Source organism: Mus caroli, unplaced genomic scaffold (genome assembly GCF_978045245.1).
Source record: "Mus caroli unplaced genomic scaffold, Mus_caroli_1 scaffold_1, whole genome shotgun sequence".
Lineage (NCBI taxonomy): Eukaryota > Metazoa > Chordata > Mammalia > Rodentia > Muridae > Mus > Mus caroli.
Window position 1 is genome coordinate 104,356,367 of NW_028227256.1, and position 27,147 is coordinate 104,383,513.

Below are 27,147 nucleotides of genomic sequence, written 5' to 3' on the forward strand. Positions count from 1 at the left end.
TATAACAATTCTAAAAGGATATATTCAGTGGGGGCTGTTGTCCAAGGCTAGTGGCACATTTCCAGGAGCAGGTTAATAAATCTCTAACGGTCAGTGCTCTTAACTGCTGAACTAACTTTCCAGCCCCATGGTCAATTATTATTTAACATCTAGTGCCTGTTTTTTTGTTATTTTGTTTTGTTTTGTTTTGTCTTGTTTTGTTTTGTTTTTATAAATCTTCAATGTATAAATTTAATCTATTTTAATTCTTTCTAACTAAGGCTTTCTTTGCCATATACCAAAATCTACCTCTGATGACACATGTGTAGCCATATGAAATTTTATTTTTGGGAAAGTTTTTATCATAATAGTTTTGTAAATGATTTAGAAAGTAAAGTGTTAGTTTCTCTGGAGATAAGGTCATGTTAGTGGCCCCATCTCTAGGGATGGTTTCTTTCCCATTATTCTCACTTAAGATCTTGGCCTAGGCTACCAGGAACATGTAAATAAGAAAAGATATAAGACAAAACAAAACAGATAGATTGCCATGAGAACTATGGCTCAATATTTTTTCTCTGGCGAAGAGTTCCATACAGGTTCCAGGAGGCCTCCCCATTTTAAGGTCAATCGCCTCAATCTGTGGAACTTGTCACGCAGATCCTACTGGAGATGGTGTGGCAGGTAGTCAGTATATATTTATATGTGGATAGTCAGTGTGCTTTCGAATAATATTCTGAAGTTGGGGTTTTAAAACGTCCAAATCATTAATAAGCATTCATAGACAGACAAAAACTGGTGGGCATGAATTACAGGTGGACAGAACAAACTGACATATGGATCAGCTTATATGTTCTTGAACCTCAGTGAACATTCAGTCATGTTCCCAGAAACAAGACTAATGGTAGTATTTCAGTTTCCCTTGAATATGATACAGAAAGAACAGTATAAAATCTTACGTCCTTAAAAAAAATAATTCTGAAAAAAACGAATGAAATGTTTATCTATAAACAGCTTGGGAGAAAGATCAAAAAAAGTGTTTCAAGCACACCAAAAAGTATGCATGATAGTGTTGTTTTAGTGTGTGTGAGCCTACAAGACATAGCTTTAGGGAGAACAGGTTTATCTTGGGTCCCGTTTTGGAAGGGTACTATCTATCATAATGGTGGTAGCACAGGGGTATTTGTTCTTATTCACATGTCAGGGAACAGAAGGACTGGGGCTGGTTGTAGGGATGGGATATCCTGCCTGTCAGCCTCCTACATCCTTCAGGAGATTGATCCTACTTCCCGAAGGTTCAACAGTCCTTCAAAGAGGTCCAAGACTCAGCTGTGGGGCACTCAGCTGTTTGAATTGTTGCCGAGGTTGCTGTAATGAAGAGTCAGACCCTGTGGCTTAAGTAACAACTTGGGAGGCAACAACTCTCAGAACCAGTGTGCTGTGGACTTGATTTCTGAAATGATCACTTTTTGGCTTCCAGAGAGCCATCATGAAGTCACCAGGAGATGTTTAAAAAACATTTACCTAGGTTCCTCCTTTAGGAGATCATGATTTGATTATTTGGGGTTACAAAAAGGACACAGGGACTTTTAAAAGCAAAAGTATGACTAGGAGACACCAAGAACAGGTCCTGATGCAAGTGTTTTTGAGTTGAGTTTTAGAAGAGAAGTTAGCATGCCATACACCCCACATAGATATGTGGAGAACATGGAGAAGCTACAAATATTTGCTATGGCCACAGAGAAAGAAACCAAGACTATGGGTGGCCTAAACTTTTTGTTCCATAGTTGGCAATTTATCTTTTGGGATAACCAAATTTCATGAAGTCTATAAACTAAGGTCCAACATAAGATTCTTCACATTGGGATGCTTATTAAGACTTCAGAGTTCGTGTAGATCAGGAGAAGTTCTACATGTGGCAAATAACTTGTTTAAAATATGAGAATGTTAGAAAAATATGGATGGCAAACGTGAAGATGATAGAAAAGGTGGGCTTTTGATCATCTGTTAATGTGGGAGAGCCATTTTTACATGGGCCATACCTACTTCTGAAGAGAAAGACTAGATATCAGAAGGAACACTGTATAGCAGTTCCTCAAAGATAACATCTTCATATCATGGAGAGAAGTGACACTGGATGTTTATAAGGAGGCAAAGCAATGGGTTGTTCTACGAGGTGGAGGTGAAACTTTCCATCTTGCATGGAAGCTCATTAAGATCAGCAAGTAATTAATTCAAAGTTAGTCCCTGAAATCAACCATATTCACTAGACTTCCTTCTCCACTCCCAAGCATATAAAACAATATGGAGTGCTAGGAGACTTCTAAGACAAGACAAGCAGCTTAAGAGACCGTCAGACAGGATGAGTTGCCTGAAAGTTGAAGGGTGTGCTCTAAGTTTCCAGTTTCCATGAACTATCACCCACATTGACTGAGCTTTGGTGATACAGTGGTCTTTTGCCTTATTTCTGCTCCTGTAAAAAAACCTCTCACCAGTCTTAGTCAGGGATACTATTGTTATGATGAAAAACCATCACTAAAAGCAGACTGGGGAGGAAAGGGCTAATTTGGCTTACAGATCCACATTGTAGTCTATTACTAAAGGAAGTCAGGGTAGGAACTCAAGCAGAGATAGGGCCTAGAGGCAGGAGACATGAATGGGTGCTGCTTATTAACTTATATCCATTGGCTTCTTCAGTCTGCTCATTTATAGAACACAGGACTACTAGCCCAGGAGTGGCTTCATCACAGTGGGATGATCCCTCCAACATCAATCACTAATTAAGAAAATGTCCCACAGTCTTGCCTCCATCCTGATCTTAAAGAGGCATTTTCTTGAGTCTCCCTCCATCCCAATAACTCTAGCTTGTGTTATGTTGACATCAAACTATACAACACCCCAATATCTCTGTATGTATCTCAAATAAAACTCATTGGTACAACAAACTGGTCTTCAGTGTTATCTTTGCTGTGGTTTGTCATCAATTCTCTATTTGGGGCAAGAAGATGTTTGTATCTTCCCAGAAATAATAGTGACATCCAACAATTAAATAAGCAAAAATCTGACATTTGAATCTATGGATATAGCTTTGTTTTAAGAGAAGTAAATGATACTTCTCTTAAAACAACTGCAAAATCCAACCAAACAAAGAAAAACAAAAAACAGGAAGGAGAATGAAGAAAGGAGTGGGGGAGGAGAAAAGAGGAAAGGAGAGGAAAGGAAAGAAAAAGAAAAGAGGTAAGGATATTGTAAAAAGAGGGGAGGTGATAGCTGGTCATAAGTCCACAAAGAAGAAAAGAGTTAATTCTAGAAAAATGTGCTTGAGAGTAAGGCCTTCCTGGTATAGCCACCTGCCTTGGGACCATCTGTTCTACTTAAGTTTAAAGGCAAGCAAGGGCTGCAGTTCCTGTTTGATATTCCCTAGGAATAATACTTTGACTAGTAGTGGTGATATGCATGCATATATATATATATATATATATATATATATATATATATATATACCACCACTACTAGTGATATATACTATTATATATATATATATATATATATATATATGCAAGGATTACATTTCAAAACGATTATGATGCTCTCAATCTTAGTGCCTGTGTCTATATTTCTTGTATGTTTAGACTTTCCAGTCCCTTTCTAGAAGCAGAGCACAGCTCCAAAGACTTTAGAATCAAGAGTCACAGTTTTGCACTGCATCTTGGCTTGGAGTCTGCATGGGCACCGAGGGAGAAGCGCTGCTCTATGATGAACAGTGCTAAGAGCTTTTCCTGTTCTCTCAGCAAGGCACTGCAAGGAAGACTGACATTGAGTATTACTGCTGTGATTCAAAAGCAATGATTAGAGATGATTATGTGTTGTGTAAGTAGCCCAACAACTACTAACCTATTTTGGTAAACATCAAGGCTTCTACGAGTGTCTTTAAAAGGAAATAATCACATACTTGCAGATTTTTAAAAATTATTTATTTTTTGAGATGTTACATCATTTATCCCTTATCTTTCTTTTATCCATCCAAAAACTCCTATATACCATCCCTGCTCTTTTTCAGATTTGTAGCCTTTTCTTTCCTTTCACCACTATCATGTGCATATGTACATACATATATGTTCCTAAATATGTAAAAGATAAACTGCTGAGTCTATATGTTACTCATATGTATGTTTTCAGGGCTGGCCATCTGTTTCTGAATGACCAGATGGTCTGCTCTTCCCCAGAGCAGACAGTCTCCCATCTCAGAGCTCATTAGTTGTCTAGAGTTCTCTGTGTGGGGTTGGAGATTCCCTTTTATTCTGGCATGTCTATTGTTGTTATCCTTGTTCAGTTCTTGTTTTTTAAGGGCCACCATTCTAAGTATGCTGAACTTTTCTGTGTTGGTTAAGTGCCTCCAAGAATATATGGAGAATACTTTTGTTAAAAAGTACAATTGACCCCCTAGCAGATAAAGGCTCTTTTGTTCAGTCAATGAAATATGAACTGTTCTTTGAAACCGTAGTTACCATCTTAAGAATAACTTACTTGATCTTCACATGGTCATATGCTTTAATGACTAGAACATATAAGTCTTGGAGGCTTGGAAATATACTTTCTAACTTTCATAATGATCTTCCAAATAGAAATCCTATCTTCCAAGTAGAAGTCCAGTGTACTTAAAAGGGTTAACATTTTGAATATTTTATACCAATCAAATGAGCTAGCATAGAAGTTAAAAAACAAGGGTAAAGGTTTAAGAAAGAAAGCTTGCATCTCATTTTAATCAGCTCAGTTCCTGAGATGTCTTTTCTTCAGTATAGCCAACAGTCCAGTCAGTAATAAATCAAAATTAAACCAGGTCTTCAAATCATTGTCAAAATATCAAACTAAAACACACACACACACACACACACACACACACACACACACACACACACACACAACTACTCAGGTCTCCAAAAACGTACATGAATTTTTGCAGTAAAAATGTGTTTATTCCTAATTTTCAAGCCTTCTTGCTTTTTTTTAAAAAGTGTGTGTTTTACAACAGTTGTTTGTGATTAACATTTAGCATATAATCATGTGATTAATTTTGAGGATGCATGCCAAAAGCTAGGTTGCCAAGCAAAACAGTTGCTTTTGCCCTGAGAGCAGTTGCGATTCCTGCTTTGCCTTTGGTTAATTTTGAAAGTTAAATTCCAACTGCCAACCGGCTCTTGCATTCACATAATCAAATCCAAATACAAGTGTCAGTTGACACCTACCACCTTCCCACCCTCCCAGCCCCCATCCTACTCCACCCCTGCCCAAGAAGCTGCCTGGCCAGGCTCTGGCTCCTCCCAGATCCCACTGTGGGAAGTGTGAGTCACAGAGTGTTCAAGTCTGTGCATTATGTTCTGAGTCACCCGACAGGCGCCTGGCCCGGGATCAGGAGGATCAGGGCAGACTTTAAGTCTCCACAAAGCAAGAATAGCAGCAGAAGCAGCCACAACAGCAGGTATCTTCAAGGTGAAGCTGTGGGGAGACTCTTCAAACCTCTCAGATCCCCGGGGCCTAGGACAGATACTGGCACTGAAGAACCTGGACAGAAGCCAAGAAGGAGAAAGGCCAGGATCTTACTAAAGTTAAAGAGTCCAGGAGTTAGCAGAGGACTCCAGTGACAGAGAGGTAAGAAGGGCCGTTGGGCTGTTAGGGGTCAGGTGTGTCTCAGCAAAGCTGTCAGAGGGCATGTGCACCCTGAGTTGCAAACCTGCTGTTGGCTTCTAAGTGATTGGCTGGGCGCCTGACACTTGCTATTTCAAGCCCTGGGCTTTCATTTCCTGTAGGGAGCGCTGGAGCTTTTTCTAACAGCAACTAGGAGAAGCCAAGGGTACAAAATTAAGGCTAGGGAGCAACCTGTAACATGTCTGGAATTTACATGGAGTTCACACTTGTTTGCAGTGCTGGGTACTTCGGGGCAGAAATACAAGTCCCCTCCACTGTGCAGCCTGCTTTATTTCCTTTCTCTGACCTTTCTCTCTCCCACCCACCTTTCCACTCCACTAGCCACTCCCCCTCCTTTTTAACGTTCTTTTATCTTTTGTTTATTAACTGCTTCTTGTCAACTTGAAACAGATCTTTTTTACCTACAATCCTTCACCTTGTGTAGTGGTTGTTCTTCAGCTAAATTCCCCACTTTCCAGTTTTCAGGCGCCTGCCCTACAGCTCTGCACCTCAGGTCCAGACTTCTTCCCAAGGGCTCTCTTTCTCATGTCGTGGGCTCCTAATCTAGGCTGTGTATCTGTGAAACACACAGATATATCCTCCGGGTTCCCCCAATAACTCCTTGATCCTGAGGTCACGATTTTGGTTTTATTTGTGTTTTTTCTCTCTTCCTTTTACATGGACATCCCCTAGAATAAGGTGGGCTTCCCTTAGAGTACCTCCACCATTCATAGGACCTAAACCATTTCATCTGTTAGCTTATGCTGTCTTGGATTCCAGATCCCCAGGGTCCCTAACTCTTGCCCTGGAATGTCTGCTCATTCTAGCCCTACCTTTATTTCCAAACTACACTGGCTGTCACCTTATAGCCTCAGATGACCTGGTATGTCTCACACATCTCAAATGGAATGCATCACCTTCCCCATTCCAAACCAATTCTTCATAGGAACTTGCTAGGATTCTTGACCCAATCTAAGTAAACATTTAGCATGGAACTTCATTTTTGATTCTGGACTCCTCCCTTCTTTGTAATGTGCAGCCATCACTCTGTCTGACAATTCCTACTTCTCTAATCAGGGTTTCATCTGCATCAACACTCACTGGTCCATCATGGTAGCCTACCAAAAGATTCTCCAGCCCCTTTCCACACCCAATAGTGAGCTGCGTCATTTTCTTCAAGCCCAAGAGCTACATGTAACATGCTTGGTAGAAAAACTCTATATGGCTTCCAGCTCCCAGTCCATGCTTACACTCACAAATTCAGCAAAAGACACTCATCTCCCCCTTGTGTCTCACAGGATCCCACATAGATCACACTCCTAAATACCATACAGATGTGATCTGCTGCATTCTTTTTTGTACCTGCCAATTTCTCAGCCTGAAGTTTTGCCTTTGTACCACCTTCAGAATTCCTGCTCAGGTTGTCAGAGTCAGCTTCTTTGGGAAGACATCATGTTTCAGTGTACTTTTTCAAGAATGTAACAAAGCAAAAAATGATCCAAGGAAGGTTGGTTGAGTTCAGAAAAACATGTAAATAAACACCAGCAAGTACAAAATAAGTATTAATAGAGCAGTCCTGAAAGGAACCTCAAAGTTGGCAACAGGTACCCAAGACAAAATTTTCAGCACAAAGGATATTTATTTGCCTCAGAGGGAAAAAGGACAAGGAATAAGGGATTAAGGCAGGAGACAGAAGATAGAGGACAAGGGGGAAGAGGAAGGGAACAAGGGAGAGGGGAAAGGATATTTTCCCTAGATGGACAAAGGATCACCTCTGTATAGAGAAGAGACAGATATAGCCCATAGACAAATAGTGGTCTATAAAGGTACAAAGGAAAACCTCATTTTTAGACGGGTCAGGTGCGAGCCAAAAGGAGGCTTTTGATTGCTGGACTTCAATACTTTGATATATAGACCTTGGTGGGCACCCTTGGAAGGATCAAGTGGCCAACCAAATAAGGGTCGAGACTTTGGTGGCTAGCTAAAAGAATATAATCTAAAGGTTTTTAGCAAGGCAGAGAGAATGGGGGGAGGTGAAGGTCTGCCAGAACCATGTTAGCCATGCTCCAGTCTCCTAGAGCCTCTTCAAACCCTTTTCTAGAACTTTCTTGTGGCAGACCAATTTAAATGCAACTGCCTGGCATGTACTGTCCATTATATCCAGGAAAGCAGGAAGGCAAGACAGAAAGCCATATCCAGATTCAGGGTACACTGAGAAAAGCATTCAGTATGTCCTTTGCCCAGACTGGGTTCTATAGCTATGTTCCAACATTCAACGAGAATAAGCATGTCTTATAAATTGAATGTAAGTGTTTAATGAGAGAGGCACAAAATCATGTCTAAGAACAATCCAGGGAACCAAATGCATTGAAGGTAAAAGGCCTTCTGCCTCTTTTCCTGGAACATCTCTTCCAGTCCTCCAAGGCAGTGTTCATCACCATGGGTCATTTTGTTTGGCTGTGTTCCAACAACCATGAAAGTAGAGTGTAGCACAAGTGCTCTGTGAATGCCTTTATCTGTCACATGTGAGGAGGAACACAGTGTGGCATGCTCCCAGCAGAAGCATGGTATCACATGCACAGAGCAGGGGGGAGGCTTGGTGTTCCTGTAAATCCCCAGACAGCATTCAATTGTCACTGTCCTTATTTCTCCACTTGTACAATGGATGTTAGCCAAATGCTTATTCATTTTATTAGCTGAATAGTCTAGTTTCAGAATGAACCCTAAAGCTATTGTTTAGTATTTTACTGAAAATAATTTCACTTTAGATTTACTAGTCAAGACACTTTTGCTTAATATTCCTACTTTCTCAAAAGCTTCTGTGTACAACTGAAATTGAGACACCAAAGTAATGGGGAGTCACATTGTCTTCTAGCTCCTGCCTCTGATTAACTGCTGTTGGAAGCAGGACCATGCTTTACAAGCATGTGAATGTGTGCTTGTGAGTTTGTGTGAGTGTGGGTGTGTACAGTCGAGTGTGTTTATGTGTGACAGTGTGTGTGTATGCATGGTCCTGTGTCAATATGCAGTTGATAGGCTATGATATGCTACTGACTACCATTGGGGTGTTTAAAGGGAATGGGGACAAAGTAGAGACATGAAGAAGACACATGAAAGAACTCAGAACTAGAAGTTAGCAGTTAAGAACAATTGCATGTAAAGTTGTGTTTCATGCACTAGTTTTTTGGCCTGCTCAGACAAGCTGAACACACCCCCCCTATACACACATGACACACATGTGTGCACACACACTAAGATTTTGTCCTATGGTAGGATCAAATCTGACTTTGGTCATGTTTCGGTTATATTCTTATTTCTTTGTTTTGAGTTTCTTTGGTGCCACCTTCTGGTTGATGAAGAGGTTTGAGAAATTATTTATCCTCATACTTTTAGAATGTCAAGTGTAAGTTGAGGGTGTGGGGATACATGTAGCCTGGTGACAAGATAGATCCTGCTGTACTGGGGCTTTTCTACAACACAAAATGTTTCGTGATACCTACACTCTTTGCTTCAAGTCCTGAAGAAGTTTCATGATGTGGAGATAGGGAAGAACTTCATACTTTGGTCCATAATTGATGACTTCTTTTAAAAACTGCCTTGGGGTAACTTCAAACAAAATCGTTAATAATAGAGAACCCCCCTTCTGTCTGACCCCACTCACGTTCCACATTTTCTTGCATCTGAAAGATTCAGGAAACCCTCAAGTCATTGGACTCCAATAAAGTACAGTTGCAAAGCTACCGTATGAGGCAATTTGAAATCACTATCTGCCTGTACAGGGAAATGAACACGCACCTGGACATTTACCTCTATGTTAAGTTTGTAATGCTTTCCAAGTTGCTTATGTGTCAATCTTCCAAATTACAACATAGTCTTCTTGAAGGGTTTAAAACTTCTAGTTAAGAATATGAGTACATATGAATGAAAAAATAACATTAAAAATAGCTTGCAGGGCTATAGGGCAGTGACTGATTTGATTAGCTTTAAATATCACAAGGATTAATTGTCAGGGTTTCTATATATTTTAATAGAATTAAACAAATAAATATAAAGTGATTGTTGAAGACACAATTTGTTAAGATTGTGATAACTAATAACTACTACATCTAATGATCATGAGACTCTATTATAATCATAATGATTAATCACAATAACAATAGCGCTATAGTGATCCTAACGTTTGTAGAAGTAGTATTACTTCTCATCACTTGAAACATGAATCCTGCCTAAATTTGACTCTTGTTCTTTGAGTCTGTGTTTGTTTGTAGTGCTGGTGTGCTGTGGGTAGATACACGCACATGCGCATACACACACACACAAACACACACACACACACACACACACACACACACACACTGTCTGTGCCAGTCAAACCCTCTTTTTTCTTACGATTTTGAGACAGCATCTCTCTAAATTGTCTTGGCTGGTATTGAACTTAGTTGATAGCCCAGACTGTCCTTGAACTTGTGATCATTATGCTTGCCTCAGTTTCCTGAGTAGCTGGTGTAGGAGTGGTTCTGATGTAAGGTCCTGTTTCCCAATTGCTTCTTAATCTATCAGTAAAGAAGCCATGGGCCAATTGCTGGGTAGAAGGATAAGCAGGACTTCTGGTCCCTGCAGGCAAACTGGGAGACAAAAGGAGAAGAAAAAGAGTTTGCCATGCTTGGGTGGAGAAAACTCAAGCAGTCATGTGAGATCTTGGGCAGAGCGGCCACAGGCCATTTCTACAGGCAGGAGGAGATTGGGAATGTTGAACTGGAACTAAAGGTAACTGAGCAACTAAAGTTGAAGACAGATTTAGGGAGCTGAGCTAAGAGTATTGGGGAGGGCATGCTAGCCGTGGGAGATTTATAATGCCCAACAATTGAGCCAATGAGGCATGTTGAAATTGAGCAACATGTATGTCTGTGTTTTCCATCCGCAGATTCAATAATCTCTGGGTGGGGACTGGTATTGAGTCAGTTCCTGGAGTTTAGGTGGGGTATCAAAAGCTACATGCAACAAGCTGGGACAACAGGACTGTGCTGCCTGCCCAGACCTAGATTGGGGCATTTCCATATCCAGACCTAGGTTTATAGGGCTCAACTGGGTAGCTACATTCCAATGGGTAGTTTTAGTTGGCTTTGGTGGGTGAGGTGGGGCTGTAAAATTGCCCAGAGGCATTTGACAAAATATACATTTCAAAGGGGCAAAAGCCTAATTAACAATCACAAGTTTCTAAAGAGAGGTCTTCAGAAGGAAGTGAGGGCAGCAAGCATTAAGTCTGTTTTGTTTGTTCTTTTCAGTTTAGCTTTCTTATTGTTTAGTAAAGCTGAGGGACAGGTTAAAGGTATCCTGTGCTTTTGCTGTGCCTGGGATATTTGGTTTGGGTTTCATGTGAAATAAACACACAGACATGCACATACACATACATACGCACACACACGTGCACACATACACTCGAGCCCACACACACAGATTCCCACATCAGTCTCAGCAGATGTTGTAGAAAACGTTGCATCTTTTTGTAGTCACCCTCATTCACATAAAATTTTCATCTAGCAACAATCTACATTCCAGGTTAGGCCACCCTAAATATAACCTTCAAAACTGAAAGTTTTATCCTCCAAATTTTCACATGACATGGTAATAAAAATACACTTTGTATCTGTAGAAAATTATTGATGATTCTTAGAATATTCTTTAATAATTATATTAGAGACTGAAAAAAATATATGTATATATATCTGAAAGAGAAAAATAGCAGTATTCTGATGTGTGTGTGTGTGTGAGTGTGTGTGTGTGTGTGTGTGTGTGTGTGTGTGTGTGTGAATGTGTTTGATGATTAGGAATGACAGGCTGTGGAATCTGGTAGTTTCAGTCACTAATTACTCCCTGGAACTCTGGAAGGGTCATCCACACCCTGCTCAGCCTTCTAGTCCTTCCCTCCTTGAGGCAATGTCTTTACTGACCTCAATGTGACATTTATTGAGCTATAGACCTGACCCTAAGATCAGCGACTGTCAGGGTAGCTTATTGGCAACTAAATGGAGCGAGTGACTGTTTGAGGGTAAGGATTAAACTATTGGCTACTTAATAAAAGGAGTGACTATTTGAGGGAGGGATTAAATAATTTTGCAGGTTGTTTGAGCCCCTGTTTCAGAGAGTTCTACATTCATGGTCCAATATTTGTTTACATCTGTATGTATTCAGGGGGTATATTTGATTTCAATTTCCTATTGGCCCTGTATTATATTTGTTAGTCAGGGATTGATGGAGTCAATATGGAAATGAAGGAAGGAGGTGGGCAAAATTGTTCTTTAATCATAACAGCTCAAGGGCTGAAGTCCTTCTGTGGAAGAAAACTATGTGCATGAGGTATTGGGATTTGGGGATTGTATATAATGAAAGGAGGCGCGAAACTCTCAGGGTAGAAGATTCCATCTGCAGGCCCATTGTCCCCTGCAGTTGGGAGGTGGTGGATACCAGCAGGTTTGCTATGGGTGTCCCCTTAGTAGAAACTTCCTCATGAGGTGTCAATCAAGTCAACTTTCCTCTCCAGAGCTTCTCAGTCCACCTGAAGATTAACCTTTTAATTCTCCCACAGACTTAGTGACTGCAAATGACATGAATTCATTATCGCAAGGTTTTAGAGGTTCAGATCTACCATGATACTTCAAAGCCTGTTACTCACTCTTACGAAGCCACCTACAGGCACTCTTATTTTCTGGCCTTTTTCAGCTTTTTGAGATGGCCACATTGATGACCTGGCATCGCTGTGACTTCTGCTTGCACCTCCCTTTCTCACTCTGAACCTTCTGGCCTCTCTCTCTTCTAAGAATCTTTGCTAGTTTGTTACAGTTTCCTTGATACTATAGATCAATGTCCATGCCTAAAATCCTTAATTAAATCACACAAGTATGACACTGACTGCAAAATAAGATAATAAGAGAACATACAGGGCTTAAGGGTTGGAACTGGGTGTCTTTTGAGGTGTACATATTCCATCTGATATACCTACTGTCCTCTGATGGACCAGGACCATGCGACTACAGTAAGTTCTGTTGATGTGCCTCTGTGCTGTACCTTCAGTCTAGACCCTTTCAAATGGATGACCTCAGTGAAGCCAATGGGTCTTTTGCCATCAGCCTATTAAAAATACTGGGTGAAGAAGACAAGTCACGAAACCTGTTCTTCTGCCCCATGAGTGTCTCCTCAGCCCTGGCTATGGTCTACCTTGGAGCCAAAGGAAACACTGCTACCCAGATGTCCCAGGTATGCTTACTGGCTGTGCAGGGATGGATACAGGGGAAGAAAAACAACAGGTTAGTTCTGACTCCCTAGAGCATGGGTTCGTTCTGTATCAGCCGGTTGGTGAAAGTCAGTTTGGCTAGTTGGTGGGAAGAAATATCTTGTGGTGACCTGACATGGGCCAGTACAGAATGAAGGAAGTCCTGTGGGACCATTCATCTCCTCTATAGTTTAGAGGAGACACTGAGTGTTAAATTGCTTTATCTAAATAAAAGTCATCAAACATTCTGTAGATTCACATCTTGGAGAAAAATGGTAAATTAGAATCCTATCCTACACAAAGGAACAAAATAAACCCTGCTTTTCAGCTTTTGTAGTATTATGCTTTAAATAGAAATGCAGTGGGATAAGTAAGCTTTTGTGGGATGGGTAGTTTTCAGATATGATTACACATAAGTTGAAGAAAATTAGCATAAACACAAAATTAGTTCTTTGGGAACCATTTAGAGGGAACATATAATTTGTTACATCTCAAATATTTGTCTGCATATTTATCTGCAAATGAGAAAATAGTGATATTTTGGGGACACTAATATTGTCACCCATATGTGAGAGCATCACACAAATGTCCATGTAGGTATCAGGAGAGTGTGTGTGGATGAGCTCCTGCAGTGCATCCTGGAGCTGAAGCTGAGATCTTCTTCTCACTGAACTCCTGGGGAAGAAACGTTGGGAGTGAGACTTGGTAGGAGACAGAAGGGAAATCATGACTATCATCATGTGATCCAATCTGGAACACAAACAAAAAACAAACAAACAAACAAACAAGTGAAGCTTCTCCCTTTTCATAACTGCCGTTTTATTCTTGTGTTCCCCAGTTATCACATTCACTCTTGCTATCAGGTTTTTATGCTGCCCATCCATCCTGAGTTATCACATAATGGTTTTCTGGGATGGATAGGTCCTGCAGACCAGTGGCTGCCATTTAAGAGGAGCATTTTGTTTCCCAAGGGACACTTCTTAAGGGCTCAGAGTTTACTTTTCACAGCAGAGATGTGCTACTGACATCTAGTGGATAAAGCCCACACATGCTGCCAGCATCCTTTAAAGCACTAGGCAAGCCATGGCTTCAGATGGCAAGAGTGCTGAGCTAAAACCTCTGTTAAGAAAAAGAATGAATTTATGAAATTCCTAGGCAAATGGATGGACCTGGAGGGCATCATCCTGAGTGAGGTAACCCAATCACAAAGGAACTCACACAATATGTACTCACTGATAAGTGGATATTAGCCCAGAAACTTAGAATACCCAAGATATAAGATACAATTTGCTAAACGCATGAAACTCAAGAAGAACGAAGACCAAAGTGTGGACACTTTGCCCCTTCTTAGAATTGGGAACAAAACACCCATGGAAGGAGTTACAGAGACAAAATTTGGAGCTGTGACGAAAGGATGGACCATATAGTGATTGCCATATCCAGGGATCCATCCCATAATCAGCGTCCAAACGCTGACACCATTGCATACACTAGCAAGATTTTGCTGAAAGGACCCAGATATAGCTGTCTATTGTGAGACTATGCTGGGGCCTAGCAAACACAGAAGTGGATGCTCACAGTCAGCTAGTGGATGGATCACAGGGCCCCCAATGGAGGAGCTAGAGAAAGCACCCAAGGAAGTAAAGGGAACTACAACCCTATAGGTGGAACAACAATATGAACTAACCAGTACCCCGGAGCTCTTGACTCTAGTTGCATATGTATCAAAAGATGGCCTAGTCAGCCATCACTGGAAAGAGAGGCCCATTGGACTTGCAAACTTTATATGCCCCAGTACAGGGTAACACCAGGGCCAAAAAGGGGGAATGGGTGGGTAGGGGAGTTGGGGGGTGGGTATGGGGGACTTTTGGGATAGCATTGGAAATGTAAATGAGGAAAATACCTAATTAAAAAAAAAGATAGTCAATCCAGACTTCTGTTACTATAGAAATATTTCAAAGTTTCATCCCTTAGCAGTGCTTGTGCGTAGGAGGGGAGAAATTATCAAGTTAAATACAGGCTACGTATTTATTCTCTCCCTAGGTACTTGGTTTGAGTGGAAATGGAGATGTTCATCAAAGTTTCCAGACACTTCTCGCTGAAATTAACAAAACTGATACTCAGTACTTGTTAAAAAGTGCCTGCCGACTATTTGGAGAAGAATCGTGTGATTTCCTTTCTGTATGTGTTAGGAATAGTGTCCACTCAGGACCCCCAAGACCAAGTTCTCAGACCAAGTTCTCAGCATAAAGGAGATTTATTTGTCTCCAGGGGGGACAGAGGATAGGAATAAAGGACAAAGGCAGGAGACAGAAGACAAGGGGGAATGAGAAAGGGATACTTGTCATGGAAGGACAAAGGACTGCCTGTGGATAGAGAAGGGACAGACACAGCACATAGGAAAATGGCAGTTCATAAAGATACACAGGGAAACGTGTGTAAGGATTAGGTGTTTAGTTTTAATTGGGTATGTTCATTAAGTGAGCTTTTGATTGCTGGATGACAATACTTTGATAGTTGGACATTGGTGGGCAACTTAAGGAGGAGGAAGTATCCAAATAAGGGAACACACCTTGGTAGCGTGCTTTAGGAATGTGATATAATGGCTTTTAACAAGGTGGAGGGGATAGGAAAGAAGGGGAAGGCCTGCCTGAGTCGTGTCCACCATGTTCAAGGTGGTCAGAATCCCTTCATTTCCACTTTTTTTGTTTTATTTTTTGTCACTGGATGTTGGGTACATGGATGTCATTTTCTCTTGCTGCTTCCTACGGACACTAGGGCATTGCCGTTAGGAGGCTCAGGGAAGCTGGGTTATTATTGGCCAAGTTTGGGAAGAGCAGGCTGTGTCAGCCTATGTCCAGGTCCTGCAGGGCCATCTGCAGGTGAAGAAGTATAATCTGTGAGGCTGGACCAGGAAATAGATTCTGAGGAAACAACGGAGGCTGATGCTGGAGTTACTGGAGCAGCCTGTAGTTGATTTGAAATCAGTTGGGATGGGTAGACTAGGGACCAAGGAGTTTAGAAAAAAAAGTTATCCTGATGTACATTTGGGACTTTTAGGTTCATGGTCCTGGTGGTTGGAAAGAAGTGTCCCAAGACCAGGGAAAAGGGGGGATGGCCAGGGAAACAAGAAGATAACCCAAAGAAATGAGGATCTCAGTGAAGGTGGAGAGATCCCATTCTTAGGACTAAGCCATAGGCAGGGCAGTTAGGCTGTTGCTTGGCAGGAATACTTGTTTGAAGTCTGAGAGTTCCCTAGAAGAGCTAGGAAAACTCAGATTAGTTCTATAAGGTTAATTGGGGCACAACTGTTACCTGAAAGCAGTGCCTGGTTGTGTTGGGAAGAATATAATTTGAGAGGATTTTCTTATATCAGAATAGTTCTTTCTGGGGTGTTCAGCTAGGTTCTGAAATTAAAATGTTTTAGGAACAAATATTTTAGATTAGAGAGGATCTTGGAAAACAGAGATGGGGTCTGTAACAGGCTTTGGGTTGGTGTGGAAATATTGAAAAAAACTTGGTTTTGGTTCCCACAGGGGAACGTGGATCATTAAGGGGACAAATAGTCAGTCGAAGGGGTGGGGCATTGGCAACTGTGATATCTTGGTGAGAGGGAGTTTGACTAAGGAGGCCATTTCCTTATAAATCCTTCCTTGAGGTAAAAGTCATTATGTTATCTTCTTGCATGCCAATAGATATCCTCACCCTTCCATCTGTACCTTGAGTGACTATACCACCTACCACATTACACACAGGCGCTCCCTACTCCTACCTCACTTTGGGGGTCAAGTCTTGTTGAGACAGCCTCTCAAGGCTTGCTCTGTCTTCTGAATCACCACTGTTGGATTCTGATGGGCTGTGGCCTGTGCCTTCTACATTGATATGAATTTCTAATGGGTCTTTTGTGCCTTCACTGGCTATTTCCTGTTTCACAAACTCAGTCACTGACAAAACAGCCTTTCTAAGATAAAAATGTCTTCATGCTTGAGCATATATCCCCAAACTCACATACCACCTTTCTCCTGTACATGGCCCCTAAAATATTTTAGAATAAGTATTGGGCAGTTAATTGCCACATATATATGGGGAAACTTACTTTTGTAGGGAAAATTGTCTGGGTTCTAATGTGTTAGGTAATGTCCTAATTTAACTTCAAGTTACAGTTTTACTTTGCTGATATAAACAAACACGCAGACAGGCTCATGCACAAACACACTAATTCATGTATACTTTATCAGTATTTACTCTGATTCACTCTGTCTTCTGCCACTTCCAGAGATGTTTTTATGGCTCTCTGTTTTCCTACAGTTGGTTCCCAACCTTCTGAATGTTGCAATCCTTTAATACAGTCCCTTATGCCATGGAGATACCCAACCATAAAATCATTCTCATGGCTAGTTTATAACTGTAATGGTGAAACTGTTGTGAAAAATAATGTAAATATTTTTGGAGGTAAAGGTTTCCCAAAGGGATTGAGATCCAAAGGTTGAGAACCACCCAATCACTGTTTCAAACATAAATATTCTGTTTACTTCCTTGTCTACTTTGAAATTGACATTTTAGCTTCTTACAATATAGTGAGTAAAAGTGTGAGTGCCTTCTATGTTAGGAAACAGAAATTCAAATAAAAAACTCAACCCAGAATGCTTGCAAGAGACATTTCTGTGCTTTGTGCCTGGATAACCACAGTGCTAACCTTTGTAAGTGTCTTGGTGCACAGGGCACCTCTCTTAACAGGCAATGGGCTACACAGTGAGGTACATATCTTCACCTGGCATCTCAGGGTAGGGCAGTGTAGAAGGCTCACACATTTCTAAATACATCTTGAAATACAGAATCACCTCCACAGAAATTTATGATAGGGAAAAGGTTAAGAGAAAATACTTTTGTCTACAGTTTAGAGAACCTCTCTGAATAGTGTCCAACTTGTGTTTGTGTCTGTAGACCTTCAAGGAATCCTGTCACAAGTTCTATCAGGCTGGACTAGAAGAGCTTTCCTTTGTTAAAGACACAGAAGGGTGCAGGAAACACATCAATGACTGGGTGTCGGAAAAAACTGAAGGTAGGAGGTATTCATTTATGTGGACTTTGTAGTTAGGAGCAAGGAGGACTATGACATGCTGGGCCACATCCTCTATGCTGTTGCTTGTGTGACTGAGTTCTCAGTGCTGTGATGGAGTGTTTGCTGGACTATCAGGAAACAAGCAAATCTTTTTCCTCAGGATTATGAAATCATAAATAGTAATTTCCTAAGGATCTTAATGTTGAATCTCAGACTGCTTCCCTCTAAACTGTACTAGAAATGCTTCTTTGGGGTTGTTGCTAATGTTCTGTCAGGGGAAAACCTGTTATGCTCTGAAACTGAAGGGTCAGGAGAGGGTGTAGATGATGAATCAGTTGGAGTTGACCCACCGCCTCTCTGTGGAAATCTGAGCAGCTCATCATTTTGCCTTGAAGCCTTCTCCTCCTCTTAACTGACCGTGGTGGCCACAGTTGTATCAGAACATGAAACTTTTACAAATTTGCTCTAGGGTCTAGATAAGTTGTTAATATTGCGATTGCAGTGTTCACAGATGTCATTTCTTCCTAGCCTCCTGAAATATGTTTGGCTGTTCTTGACTTGAGTTACAGCAAAGATGACACCCTAAATAATAAAGAAGAAACATAAAGACTTCTATGATGTGGAGGAATTAAGTAATTTACTTCTTCAAGTGACAAAACATTTAATTTATGATATACCCACTGTGTGCCAATTAGCAGTAAATGTCCTTGACTATCCTAAAAGTCTGTCAAAGGCTGAGCACAGGAAGGGGAGGGCCTCTCACATTTCATACGTCATCTGCCTGGTGGGCTCTTCCTCTTCCACTGATGAAATAGTATTAAGTCTTGGAAGGGGTTCTCTGTACCTGGCCTTTCATGTACCATTAGTTCTTCTCTTTACTGCTTCACATTCTTCCTCCATGTACGCTGACCACGTGCATGGTTTCCCAGTATATTAGAGCTCAAGGGTATCTTGCAGACCATCTTGTCCCATTTCATTGGGCAACTGAACTTGGTCCTCTCTATGCCGCTTCTATAACTTCTTTCTCCAGTTTATTCCTTTTTGGAGCATTTCTTTCTTCCCCTCTACAGGTCTATATTTCTCATCTTTGGGAAGCCTCTGCTTATTTGAAGGTGATTTGGAGATTAGTACTAAGCAGTGATTCTTAATCAGGATTGGCTTTGCCTTCCACACATGACTGCAGGTAATTTTGGCTGTTGAAATTGAAGAAAGTATCACTAGGTAAACATCATGCATGGATACACAATAGAAATTTACCCCAACAAAGAGTTAATCTCAAGCAAAATATCCATAGTAGTGTAATTGAGATCTTCTAGTGCTATGGCCAACCAAACATTGTTAGAATCAAAGGCATTGGGTTGTTTTTGTAGTGTTATCAGCTGCTACTTTTGTAAACTTAGCAGAAGTTTGGGGAAATGTTCTCATCCTGAACTACATACACAAGCTGAAGGAGAAGCCATAGTAGCAGCCCTACCTGGTTTAAAACTCATGGTTTTATCTCATGTCAAGACAAATGAGCATGAGAGAATGTTTATTGTCTCCTCTTCCCCCAAATCAGTATAGACTTCTCTTACATCCTTCTTCTTCTTCCCCATCTCCTCTTCCTCTGTCTCTGTTTTTTTGTTTTTGTTTGTTTTTTGTTTTTTGTTTTTATCTTATGTTCTATCCAGGTAAAATTTCTGAAGTTCTGAGTCCTGGAACAGTCTGCCCACTGACTAAGCTGGTTCTTGTGAATGCCATGTATTTCAAAGGAAAGTGGAAGGCTCAGTTTGACAGAAAGTACACGAGAGGCATGCCCTTTAAAACTAATCAGGTAGGACAGTATTTTCAATGTATTGGTATTTTCTTAAAGCTGAAAAAGAAGATGGATGAGAAAAGGAACAACAATTTTACAGAATCTTGATTCTTAATGTTTCTAATAAAAGTAATGCCTCCTCTGTATCTTTAATTAGTGGTAGGAAGTAAAACTAGAACATTGTGTAGACTGATAGCTTTTTCATTTTCTCATCCTTAGTCAGTTTCATCTTCCATACCTAGTCAAATGATCTCTGTTGAGTAAAACCCTGCTTGAGCTGTGTCATCACACTGATGTCATGCTATAATTGTGCTTGCTTAGATATCTTTTGCCATGTCAATTGTAGATATGTGGATCAGCTATGGATTTCAAGTTTATAGAATCTTTGATGAGAGAAAAAATTCTAGTCGATGTTAGGCTAATTTTAAATATAATTTTCTGCATTCCCTTTAAATATATAACAGAATTTGACTTCTGTCAATTTATGCATAGCAAGATACATAGAGATATTATCGTAAAATATATTTGGTACAGCTTTAAAACTGCCTGACTGAATACCTCATGTCATGGTTCCTTCCCAAGAAAAGCAAAGATATAAAACCAGCTCTGCAACTTGGCAATGTCAGAATACAAGTATATTTCTCTTTGTTTTGCCTGTCTTCCTAAATGAGATCCAATGGCTAAATGACAGTGAATACCCTACTTAATCTGGAGCAATGATGCCTGACTATAAATCCGTGGAAGTGCTTTACTATGAGATTTCTCAAGAACAATCACAATTTCTTCAAAAACTATGTCAAGTTTTAAAGTTCTGTTTCATTATTACACTGTCCTTTTTTTTTTTTTACCTAGTAATAGTTCATTCATAGAACAATTGTCTCTTCTACTAGATACTGCAATGTGCTAATAAAGATTTTACATTTAACAGACTAAATGCATAGAAATAATGATCATTTTATACTTTTCTGAGTTCCAGGAGCTGCATATAATAGCTTAGTTTTAGTAATTTATATTTTGTCTTGGGGAACTAACTTTAATTTTATTTTCATTAGGAGAAAAAAACAGTGCAGATGATGTTCAAGCATGCTAAATTTAAGATGGGGCATGTGGATGAGGTGAACATGCAGGTTCTGGCTCTGCCCTATGCTGAGGAAGAGCTAAGCATGGTCATTCTCCTTCCTGATGAAAGCACTGATCTCTCCTTGGTGAGTCCTGGGCACTGAGAGTCTGTGGAAACTCACTGAGCTTGTAACTCTAGGTCTATCTCCCAGCTAACATTTGCTGAGTTTCCAGTTAAATGCTATTTCCAGCTAGATGGGTACCCAGTGTGCCTTTTTGTGAACGTGCATATGATGCATTTCTTCCAAGTGTTTAACTGGGAGTAGACAAGTTTTAATAAAACTTGGATGAGGGAGCTCCAAAAATAGAACAGATTTTTTTAATGTATTAGGGTGGGGTTGGTTGATGGCCTAATAATTCTTAAGCAAAAATCCTGGAAGAAAGATAGCATTGAATCGTAGTGATGCTTTCTACATATTAACATGAATGAGAATTCCATGGGCAATATTTTGAGAAATTCAGGTTCTAACCTAGCAGATAATGGCTTGTGGTTTTGCATTTCTAACAAGATGTCAGATGAAGCAAATGCAATTGAGTCATGCATGACACTTTGAATACAAGGGTCTAAAGTACAGGTGTGTGTGAGTGTGTGTGTGTGTGTGTGTGTGTGTGTGTGTGTGTGTGTGTGTGTATGTAGGGGGGAGGCTGGGATTGCCTTTGAGCATCCTCATGACAGAAAAGGAGCCAAGTGAGGAGAGGGAGAGACTTCCAAAATGGAAGGTGTATGTCCAATAACATTCTGCTAAGGCAACTGTCAATTGGGGACAATGCTACTATAGTTGACTTTAGGTTACCAGGTACTTAAAATTAATACAGGCCAGTGTCAGCATGCTAGTGCACAGGATTGATGGCAGGCTTCTTCATTTCTTTGTCTTTTCTATGTAATCATAAAGCTGTTGTCATAAGTCAAGAATGAGAGCTGTCACGGCCAACTGAGAAGGAATTTAGAAAAGTCTAGGAATAGAAACAAATCCAACAACTGTCACTAGATGAGAGCACTCCTCACTAGGTAAAGGGATAAGGCAATGCAGCTGGCACCAGCCTACTGTCCTCCTAATTCTAAATGTTGACCCTTTGTCATTCCAGGTTGAAAAAGCACTTACATATGAGAAGTTTAGAGCCTGGACAAACCCAGAAACCCTGACAGAAAGTCAAGTGCAAGTCTTTTTCCCCAGATTAAAGCTGGAGGAGAGTTACGACCTGGAAACTGTACTTCAGAATTTGGGAATGACAGATGCCTTTGAGGAAACAAAGGCTGACTTCTCTGGGATGACAACTAAGAAGAATGTGCCCGTGTCCAAGGTTGCCCACAAGTGCTTTGTGGAGGTCAATGAGGAAGGCACCGAAGCAGCTGCGACCACTGCAGTGATTAGGAATGCCCGGTGCTGTAGAATAGAACCAAGGTTCTGTGCTGACCACCCATTCCTTTTCTTCATCTGGCACCACAAAACCAGTAGCATCTTGTTCTGTGGCAGGTTCTCTTCTCCATAAAGGTCTTCTGAGACTTAGGTTTGGTGAAGCCTGCAATCATTTTAAGATGGGGACATGGTTATGTTATGTATCTACAGGGAATGAAAAAAATTATGGTTACCAACAAAACTTAAAGCAATTAGATCTTACCAGGGAAAACCCTTATCAACTGAGACATGAATGTCTCCACAAAACAAATAGGCTAGGTTATTTACTCTCACAGATTTTTCTCAGCTACTGATTTCTCCAAAATATGCATCCAAATCAACTTCAAAAGGGCTAACTCAAATGATTGATCACATAGAGACTGGATAAGAGAGACTGGAAAACAAAGGCTACAGCTAGCTTTTTTCAGACTAACCATCTTTCCCCTTGGGCTCCAAACATGAATTCTTTACCCTAATTCATCAGGAAGCAATTATAAGAAGACCATCATTCAGGTTCCTTAAGTTGGGGGTAGATAGGTTTGATAGTTTCTTGTATTATGATTGTTATCATTGAGGATGGTAGACTATTATTGATTATGATCAAGGATTGATAAAAATTTAAAGTTTTATTTGAATTATTGTATATTGATATAAACTTAGTTTTTGTTTAATTATTATATATTGATAAAATTTTAAGGTGTTTCATTCAGTTATTGGCTATTAATGGAAATTTAAGGTTGTTTTGTTTGATTGTTGTTTGACTATATCATATATAAGCTGTTTATTTAAATGTGATGTACAGTTCTAGTTTTATGGTTCATATTATTTCTATTTTATGAAGATTGTTAATGTTAGAGAAAAGGGCAGTTCTTAAACACAAACGGGGATATGAAGTAGAAATTTATGGTTTCTCTGGAAATTCAGATCGTAAAATACTTTGCTGGGGCAGAGCAATGAAAGAATGTTTTGCTGAAGCAGACACAGAAAAGGGGATGCTTTGCTGAAGCAGACATATGAGAGTATGTGTGATGTTTAAAAAGAACATAACTATGACCCCACAGAGAGTGGAAGGAGGCTCTGGCCTTGGATTGTCTTGATCTGCCTCACTACTGTTCACTGAAGGTTCTTCGGCATTGGTTACACTTGCCCAGTGTCGCAAAGTTTTGCTTGTTGCGACTTTGTAGAGAGTAACTCACCAAAGAACTTCACATGATATTCTGGCAGCTTCTTGCCATCACTGATTTGTGAGTGGTGATTGCTCAGAGGACTGGACTGTGGCTGCTGAATCAAGTTGGTGTAATGTGAGAAGACTGGACTGCTGACAATGAAGATTGGAAATGCCCTTCAAAAACCTATTTCTAACCAGGTCCACATCCCCCTTTGACTTATCAACCTTTCTTCTCCACGACCTCTGATGGATGGTGGCCTAGATGGGAGATTGAAGCATTAATAAGGTTGAAGAACTCTTATTAAAGTAAGTTTTAACAAATCTAAGCCAACACACATATTGCAAGTAAGTCTGAGCAGAGCACTGTGAGAGAAACGAGTGAACTGAATACAAATTCAGAAATGGAAACAGAAATTCTTTGATTATGATCCAGGTTTGAGACAACGGATGGATCTGGAGGATATCATCTTGTGTGAGGTAACCCAATCACAAAAGAACACACGTGATATGTACTCACTAATAAGTGGCTATTAGCCCAGAAGCTCAGAATCCTTTTTAGAAAGGGGAACAAAATACCCATGGAAGGAGTTACAGAGATAAAGTTCAGAGCAGAGACTGAAGGAATGACTATACAGAGACTGCCCACTTGGGGATCCACCCCATAAACAACCACCAAACCCAGACACTAGGCAGATGCCAGCAAGAGCCTGCTGACAGGAGCCAGATATAGCTGTCTCCTTTGAGGCTCTGCCAGTGCCTGGCAAATACAGAAGTGGATGCTCACAGTCATCAATTGGATGTAGCACAAGGTCCCCAATGAAGGAGCTAGAGAAAGTACCCAGGGAACTGAAGGGGTCTGAAGCCCTATAGGAGGAACAAGAATATCAACTAACCAGTACCCCCAGAACTCCTTGGAACTATACCACCAATCAAAGAAAACACATGGTGGAACATGTGGCTCTAGCTATATATGTAGCAGAGGATGGCCTTGTTGGTCATCAATGGGAGGAGAGGACCTTGGTCCTGTGAAGGCTCTATGACCTAGTGTAGGGGAATGCCACGACCATGAATGGGAGTAGGTAGGCTGGGGAGCAGGGGGAGGAGGGAGGAGATAGGAGATTTTCCGAGGGGAAACTAGAAAAGGGGATAACATTTGAAATGTAAATAAAGAAAATATCTAATTTACAAAAACTTAAGTCAGTTATCCTAGTATTCCTGACTACTCATTCTCTTCTCAGAGAAACAGGGTATGTTTAAGCCTTAAAGGAATCCCAATGACATAAAGATGAACTATTTGTTCAAGGAAAGACAATTTTCTTAAAGCAGCCTGTCTTGGTCAGGGTTTATATTGCTTCAGTGAAATACCATGATCAAAGCAACTTGAGGAGGAGAAGGTATATTTGGCTTATACTTCAACATCATAGTCCATCACAGAAGGAAGCCAAGACAGAAACAGGACAAGAACCTAAGGTCAGAAGCTGATACAGAGGACACAGAGGGTGCTGCTTACTAGCTTATTCATCTCAGCTTGCTCAACCTACTTTCTTAATGAAACCAGAAACAGCATCCCAGAAAAGACACCACCCATAGTAGACTAAGCTCTCCCATGTCAAGCATTAATTAAGGAAACACTCTACAGGATTGCTATGGAGGCACTGTCTCAACTGAAACTCCTTCCTCTCTGATGACTAGCTTGTGTCAAGTTGACATACAACTAGCCAGCACACTGCCAGTGTCTTTGAAGAAAACTACTCATATATTAAATAAGGTAAAAGTTTCAATAATTGCTTTGAACTTTAAGGTACCTAAGATACACTTTGAATCAGGTGTTTTAGCCATAACACTTTATGGCATTCCTTTCCAGCTGGTGGTCCCTGAGGCATTTCAGAAAGCCAGTCATGGAGTCAGAAGTGGATTCCCCAAGACAGAGGAAGAAACAAAAGTCCTGGGTCAACCTTGACTTCCCAATCATATTTATCTGTTGTCATTAATCGTCATTATTCTCTGGTTCCTATTGAGCTTAACTTTCCAATAAAATTGAAACACACACACACACACACACACACACACACACACACACACACACACACACACACTAAGGCAGTTTCTCAGAACTCTCATCCCTAGCTTACCTTGTAAGAACCAGCAAGAAATCAAGAAAGAATAATATATTACTTAAGAGGAGCTTTCACAGGACTGAATGGGTTGAAACAGTCAGAAGGGTTAAACCTTGATCCATGATGTCTGTTAAATCAGTAGACAGGGGCTGGCTACAAGCCTTGACCTTCAACCTGGAAATACTAGGGTAATGGTGGTGATAGAAATCTCATAAAAGTTGAAAGTGTCTTGCTTGCCAGGACAACTTCTGAGGCTTCCTGTTGGAGTACCAGGTCCCACAGGAGATAGCTCTGGAAGGAAAAAAATCATAATGTATTGCAGGGAGCAGATAGACAAGAGCTGAGAGTTTATTTCCTTATATATCCACCTAGAGGGTGAGAATCCATATGCTCCCTCTGAGATTTTGACCACAGGAGCAAAATAACCCCAGGTTGTTCTTTTATTAGAAAAAGCATGGAAAGGAATATTAAAGCAATATTATACACTATCATTATCAATACTAATTTTCAGCTAGGAGTTTCTTTGATCCAATGATTCTTGTGACCAAGAAATTAAGAGTAATGCCTTTATGAAAACTAATTCATGCAATATTTGGCCTGGGAAAAGATTTTGTCCACAGCATATTGGTATAGTTGGGTCAGAAGATATCACTGACATGAAGAAGAGAGCACAGGTGTAAGGATAAGCTAGTTAGAGAGGGATGAAAACCGACAATGGGTCTATTACCACTGTGCTCAGACAACTGAAACTCCTTGTCTTACTTTTACCTTTGATTCAATGGAGAATTTCTCATGGTTGTAAGGTGTTTCAGTGGACAGGAGTATAATGACTTCAAATAAATGATTCTTCTGTATTAGGCTCTAAATTGTTAATACTACTGATGTATGTTATCATATATCATTAAATATGCCATCATATATGAGGCTATCACTGACTTTTAGATGAAGGTCTAATGCTGTAGTGGTTTGAAATTGCTTGGTCCATGAGAAGTGGCAATATTAGAAGGTATAGTCTTGTGTAACCATGTTGGAAGAAGTGTGTTGCTGTGAAGGTGGGCTTTGAGGTTTCCTCCTATGCTCAGGCTCTACCCAAAGTGGGAGAGACACTCCTTCTGGCTGCCTGCAGAATGTAGTCTGCTCACAGCTGCCTTTGGATCAAGATGCAGAACTTTACACTCTTCAGGCACATGTCTGCCTACATGCTGCCATGCTTCCTGCTAAGATGATAATGGACTGAACCTTTGAAACTGTAAGCCAGCCCAATTATATGTCCTATGCAAGAGTTGCTTTGGTCCTGGTGTCTCTTCACAGCAATAAAACACTAAGACAAATACCATTCATTCAATACCCCTAGCTCAGGTCTACCACTAACAATAATTATCCTAATAGACAAAATCTGAAACTATTTAGCAAAGTCCTTTAATAAATGAGAACATTTATAAAGGTACCAGACAAGTCTTGCAAACTGAGTTTTAGATTCTATAAAATAAAATTAGCATCTGGATTATTCATCCAAATCACCCATTACATAAATATGCAACCCTCTAACTTTATAGTA

At 40.4% G+C, this 27,147-nt stretch overlaps 1 protein-coding gene across 6 annotated transcripts; it reads left to right on the top strand.

Annotated features, from left to right (window-relative positions):
• The first annotated feature begins 5,278 nt into the window (after window positions 1-5,278).
• LOC110299780 (serpin B8) lies at window positions 5,279-27,147 on the top strand. Of its 6 annotated transcripts, XM_021169642.3 has the most exons (7): window positions 5,279-5,625; window positions 12,733-12,915; window positions 14,975-15,112; window positions 17,876-17,993; window positions 19,664-19,806; window positions 20,841-20,993; window positions 21,994-27,147. In XM_021169642.3, exons 2-7 carry the CDS (start codon window positions 12,748-12,750, stop codon window positions 22,396-22,398), a joined length of 1,125 nt encoding a protein of 374 aa, XP_021025301.1. In that variant the 5' UTR covers window positions 5,279-5,625; window positions 12,733-12,747; the 3' UTR covers window positions 22,399-27,147. The 6 variants fall into 6 exon arrangements, with proteins under 6 accessions (XP_021025301.1, XP_085696280.1, XP_029339075.1 ...); XM_029483202.2 differs by lacking the exon at window positions 14,975-15,112 and having other exon boundaries at window positions 5,281-5,625; XM_085840154.1 differs by lacking the exons at window positions 12,733-12,915; window positions 14,975-15,112 and having other exon boundaries at window positions 5,280-5,625.